Below are 6,237 nucleotides of genomic sequence, written 5' to 3' on the forward strand. Positions count from 1 at the left end.
AATTCCTTTTAACAGTTTTGTCATTATCAACTAGGATGTAACAGAGTGCCATGATCAGGGCTAGGACTCACTCATTTGCAGCAAAGCTGATCCTGAAAAAGATGAGTAGGAAAAAAGATCTGTTTCCAAGGATAAATAAATTAACTGGCCTAAAATCACATAGGTGGTATGTTACAGGTTTTGCCACTAACTTGTTGTGTAATCCTGGTCATGTCTTAAATTTCTCTTCTGTACACAGGGAGAATATTGCTATCTCACTACTTCGCAAAGATTTGAGGCTCTATTAGATAACTGATATTAACAGCGGTTCTTAATTTGTTGTGTTTTAATCAGTTAAGAAGTGTGTCACAGGGGCCAGCCGGCGGCACAGCAATTAAGTGCCCACATTCTGCTTCGGGGGCCCGGGGCTCGAGGGTTCAGATCCTGGGTGCAGACATGGCACCACTTGGCACGCCATGCTGTAGTAGGCATCCCACATATAGCGTGGAGGAAGACCGGCATGGATGTTAGCTCAGGGCCAGTATCCCTCAGCAAAAAGAGGAGGATTGGCAGTAGTTAGCTCAGGGCTAATCTTCCTCAAAAAAAAAAAAGAAGTGTATCACAAGTAATTTGTTGATCCTACAAGAATATCAAATTAGAAAAAGAAAAATTTACAAATTATCCAAAATAGTCAATAACTTGTATTAAAAACTTGGCAAGAAAAGTTAAAATATGTTCCAAATATCATCACATTGTCTCAATTAATAAAGGGAGTTATTAGCATTCCTGTTTTAACACATTGCCTCTGGTTTACAAAGGGTGGAACAATGCTTGCAGGAGTTAGGTGACTTAAAGGCAGCCGGCAAAAAGTGGAACTGGCATTCAAATCCAGATCAGTGAAATTCTGAGACCAGAGGTCTAAAACACTTTTCTGAAATAATCCTGTCTTTCAGAACAGAGTGGAGAAGTAAAATCCTTCTAAAAAGTTGCAAAATAGTGAACAGATCTGAGAATTCAACTAGGTGTTTACGAAACAGAAAGGGAAACATAGGTGGACCCCACATCCCAAGGAAGACAGCAAAGGCAGCCCCTCCTTAATCCTCCCGTCCACTACTGAGAGGCAGGTGACTTAGAAGCATTGAGGATCTTTAGTAGCAGAGCAAAGGGTGATGAAGGGGACAATACGGAAGATCCAAGGATTTAATGACCCCTGACCCATGGGTATATTTAGATTGAAAGCTCTCTGATGAACAAATAGCAAATTGGAAATCTGGAGAGTCCAGGAGGCTTCTAGACATTCTGTGGTCCTTGGAGAGGTGAGTGAGGCTTCTCTTAATCTCTGTTTCACGTCGTAACGGTGAACATCCTTGAGTTCTGAACAGTTAGAGGAGCTTGGTCAGAACCATGGAGAATAAGCAAGAAGCTGACTGTTTCAATCTTGCTCAAGGGTCCAGAAAGAGAAATAAAGGAAGGCATTCATTGTTCTCCTTGGTTGATAGTCCAAGTTACAGTTAGGAAAGGAAGAAGAAAGCAAGGAAAACAGCTCTGTCTAGGAATGAGGATTCTATCTTGCCAGATCTCCACTTTTATTATATCTATTATACTTAATTATAGTGAAATAAGTGCAAGAGGCAGAGATTTCCACAAAGTTTAAACTTCAGGGTCTCTCACTTGAAACGGCATTTCCAAAGATGGGGAGGTGCCCTAGCAAATTTTTATTCATAGTTTTAATTCTATTGCAATTAATATAGGAATATGTGTGTGATTATGTGTGTGTCTATTTATGTATCTATCTATAACTGTCTTTTACATAAAATTATAGCTTGTATTCACTAAGGAATCTTTCAATCACCATCAGGGACTTCAAGTATTTTTGGACACATACACTAAGCCAATTTGTTAAAAAAAAAACAGAAAAGGGACTTGATGCTTTGAAAAAGCTAAGTATTCTAATCAACTGTATATAATAATTCTCAACAAGCGTTTTGCTTTTAGTTGCTTTGCAAATACTTTTTAAATTTACTCATTTACCTCTTTTGCTCTACACTACAGATGGCTATTTCAGGAAATAAGGAGCTTGTTTTTAAACTGTGTCATATATGCTTTCTAATTTTGTCCTCATCACAATATCATCATCCCCATCGTATAGATGTGGAAATGAGAGCTCAGGAAGATTAAGCATTCACTCAGAGTTACTTTACCATCAGCGGGCAAAGATGGAATTTAAACTCATCTGTCTCGACTTCAAAGTCCAAATCTCTTCTTTTGACTAAGATATACTGGCTTCCTCCGAAACAGGAATTCGCAAACTACATTCCACAGACCAAGTCTAGCTCATGTCCTGTTTTTGTACAGCCCAATTAAAAACGGTTGTTACATTTAAATAGGTGGAAAAAAAACAAAAGAATAATATTTTGTGACAGATCAAGTATATGACATTCAAATTTCAGTGCCCATAAAGCCAGTTTTACCTGCACTGACACACTTATTCTCTTATGTATTTTCTACGGCTTCTGTTGTGCTACTATAGCCAAGCTGAGTAGTTGTGAGAGAGATCCGCTGGCTTACACAGGCTGAAAAAATTTGCTGACCCCTTCTCGAAAACATCTATAGTGGTGAAGTTCAGCTGAAGTATAATTCTCGCCAGACGAAATGCGATAGATCTTCAACAAATAACTTTTTTTTCTAAAAAATAGAGGCAGTGCCTATGTATAAAATATTAGGTCAAAACATCTAAACAGAATAACAAAATTTTCCGACAAATTGTCCATATAAACTCTCAGGTATATGCTTACTATAAGAACTTCTTGATGTTCTCAGCTTTCAACTCATCCAAAAATGCTTTTTTCACATTATGTTGTGGAACAATGTTAGTAGCTTCATTGGGGGACTTTATAAACCATCCTGAAAAATACATACAAATATAGAAATGAGATATAAGCTCATAGACAGAACCTTATTTTCTTATTATTGTATCTATCATATATAAAACACAAATTATCAACGAGCTCCAGCATTAACTGAGATTTTCTGAAGTGTAATTTCTCATGCCTACTTCCACTGGGAAAAAGTCATGCAAACAGACTATTAAATTACAAATCAATTACAACATTTTTAAAAAGCCAATTGCTGTTATTCTAAGAAATGTTTTATGAGGACATCAGCACTAAAATTAAATCTGTTTCAACTAATGGGGATAAACAAGATCTCTTGAAGGTGAAGGCAAAAAGGAGATCCACCTTCTTTCCCCTTAAAGCTTCTATGCCCAGTGTCTGCTCCTCTGCTGACCCACAATAAGTGTTCAGTAAATGTTTATAATGAATAAATTATGAATATATTTCAAGTACACAAATTATTCCAAAGACTTAAAGGAAATGCAGACTTCTAATTTGTTCTGGTTCTGAAACCAAAACAAAATGTGCCGAGATTTTGTTTCCAGTTGAAGCAGGCTTGGGAAGTTCAACCTTGGAAAGCTACAGTGAAACTGCAATTCACCCAACATCTCTGCAAGACATCCAGCACGCATAGAAGCCAGAGGCAATGGGTAGCCAGATCACATGGCACCATTAGCCCTTGTAGTTGGTTTTTAATCTGAAGGAAATGGGGCATCATTTATTTAGAGGGTTTATTTAGAGAAATGATATAATCTAGACATAAAATGGTTGCCCAAATCCACACCCAGCTAGCATTCATGGAGTCTTCTAGTTATTAATCACATACACACAGGCATAGTGAAATAAATGATTGAAAACAAGTGGAAATACAGTTCCACCTGTACATAAGACAAAGGGACTTGGATTAGACTGTGGGATCAGGCAAGGACCCACTGAGGCTGAGATGCTAGAATTGAGATCTGAGAAATGAACAGGAGGAAGAGGTCGGAGGTCTGTTGGGGAGGGGAGATTAGAGAATTCTGGGGAAAAAAACAAGCCACCATTAATAAAGAACCTATTCTGTGTCGGCCACTTAAATGCCTTTAAGAGACACAGAAGATTTTACTCCCTGCGCCAGCCTTGCCAAGTCTATTCCCCATTTTTACAGTTGAGAAAATTGAAATTCAATTTGAAATGTGTCCTTATTGAGCACTTATCTCGTTTAAGCCCCACAACAACCTTAGATAGGTACTAATAGCATGTCAGTTATGAGCAGAGAGTGGCTCAAAAGTTTTTTAATGATCCCAAGGTCACACAGCAAGAGACTGAATTCGAGTCAACCCAGCTGGCTCTGCCCTGTTCTTCTAAATCCCAGAAAGGGGACCCAGAATTCAGAGCAGGGGTGAACCAAGTGGCAATATCTTAGGCTAGTCCTGTGCTTTAAGGTCCAATGAAGAGCATCTCCTCACCAAGAAGGAATAAAGAAACGTGTCGATACCCAAATACCGTGCTAGGAGCTTTAGATGCTATTTCATTTACTATTTCCAATAAATTGCAGATACTGTCATCGTAAAGATTGGGAAACAGGCTAAGAGAGATTCAGTAACTCGTTCAAGGCCATGAAGAAGTGGTAGAGTCAAAATTAGAATTTAAAAGAGTCTGAGCTTGCCTGTGCTGCTCCCCGGTTTTCCAGAGTTGGGTTGGGTCTGCAAATGAGGACACAGGAGACAACGCAAAAGAGCTGCTGGGGAAGATCTGTTTAGAGCGCTGACAATATCAGCCAGTTCCCAAACGTTCCTCTATTACTTACTCCCAAAGACGAAAGAACCAGGAGAGAAAAGGGCTCCCAGGCAACAACGCCCTGACTTCTACCTCCTGTATACATAAAGCAGCCTCAGGCACAGGATTAAAGCCTCCAAACAGCTAAGAGTCACTTCCTGCAAAGCTCCTTGGACCACCTGGTTCAACGGCCCCAGACATAGGCCCTCGTCCTAAAGCGTACCGATTTCTCTCAGGGCTTCAGCGAGTGGAACCTCTCAAGTTCAGTTTCAGCGTCTCTCGCTCGGTTCTACTCCCTACCCTAGGTGAGCCTGTCCTACAATAGCTTTTTCAGAACCCAACTGTGCACTGCCCCCAGGACCCTCCGGCTAACACGCGGGGGCTCATCCTGGTATGCCTCCACCAAGTCACCGCCCCCGGGGGAGACAAGTAACAAGAGCCCACCCGGCAGGCGGCCCGCGAGTCCCGCGATCCGCGAAACGGCTGGGTGGGCTCCGGCTGTGTGCAGCGAGCGCGCCCCTACCGAAGAGGAAGCCGAGGATGAAGAGGCCGGCGGCCAGCAGCAGCGCCCAGGCGCACAGCCAGCGCGGGCGGCGCCAAGCGACAAAGGTCGAGTCGGGCTCGTGGAGGGGGTTCCACATGTCGGCGCGGGGCCGCCGGGGCCTCCCGGACCTGCGCCTCCGCTGCGGCCCCGCAGCCGGGCCAAGGCTTCCTCCCTCCCGCCGCGCTGATCGCTACTGCAGACTGGGATCCACTCCAGCCCCGGGTCTAGTTTCTCCCCACGAAAGCATTTCTAGCTTACTCTGAGCCAATCCCGGCGAGAGGGAGGCAAAGGCAGTCGCCCGAAGAAAACCCGGCCCCTTGGGGGAGGCGCTTAAGAAAAAGTTTATGTTGAAAATGTCTAGCTCTTGCTTATTCAAAAATGAAAAGAAAAAAAGGAAGGAAGGAAAGAGGAAGGAAGGGGAGAAAAAGGAAGGAGGCAGCTACTCTCCTTTCTCCAATCCCTGACCAAAATCTGATAAGCAGAAAGAAAACTAAGGCTTTCCCGTGTAATTCAATAGAACGCTCCTCTTTTGTCTGCCTAGGAAAAGCCACATGGGCCTGGCTCCAGCCTAGTTGGTAGACTAGACTAGGTCACCTCTCGAGAGTTTTTTTCACCTCGGAAATCCTATGAGATAAAAACTTTGTAGCACTATAGTGAGTCGAGTAGAAAAACGTGGTGGTCAGTTCTGGCACTGTTTCCGATGGTCAAGGAGCGGCTGTCGTCCATGTGAATTGCCACCCGTGTTCTTTGTCTTAACATCATGGATATGAGTAAACTTTTAGGGAGTTATTCTCTCCTTTACATAACAAAACCATTTTTAAAGAAACAATATTGGAACTTGCTGAAGGCAGAGAGTTTGTCCACTTGCATATCGCAGCTGCACTTGGTAAGCATGAAATGAGTCTATGTTGAATTAACCTGAAGAGTCAATTGCACATCATTTTATCCCTGTTATAAACTCTTAAAAAAAAGAACAATGATGTCTAGAAGGAGAGAATAACCACATGCTTTATAAAATCAACTGTGTTCTTGCAATCCACGAGTGAGACTTGGTGCACGGAC

At 42.2% G+C, this 6,237-nt stretch overlaps 1 protein-coding gene across 4 annotated transcripts in view; it reads right to left on the reverse strand.

The window, feature by feature from the left end:
* FOLH1 (folate hydrolase 1) overlaps nt 1-5,667 on the reverse strand; it is a 52,547-nt gene extending 46,880 nt beyond the window's left edge. Inside the window, exons 1-3 of one of the 4 annotated variants that reach the window (XM_070273222.1) lie at nt 5,155-5,407; nt 2,775-2,883; nt 2,451-2,664 (exon numbers count right to left, since the gene is read on the reverse strand). Coding sequence is in view for 1 of the 4 variants with exons in the window: in XM_001489017.7 (XP_001489067.1) it covers nt 2,775-2,883; nt 5,155-5,272 (227 nt within the window). In the remaining 3 variants the exon portion in view is untranslated. Of the gene's footprint in view, nt 1-2,450; nt 2,665-2,774; nt 2,884-5,075 lie in introns of all 4 variants that reach the window. The other 3 variants (XM_070273223.1, XM_001489017.7, XM_070273221.1) reach the window with 3 other exon arrangements.
* Nucleotides 5,668-6,237: the final 570 nt, after the last annotated feature.

Source organism: Equus caballus, chromosome 7, assembly GCF_041296265.1.
Source record: "Equus caballus isolate H_3958 breed thoroughbred chromosome 7, TB-T2T, whole genome shotgun sequence".
NCBI lineage: Eukaryota > Metazoa > Chordata > Mammalia > Perissodactyla > Equidae > Equus > Equus caballus.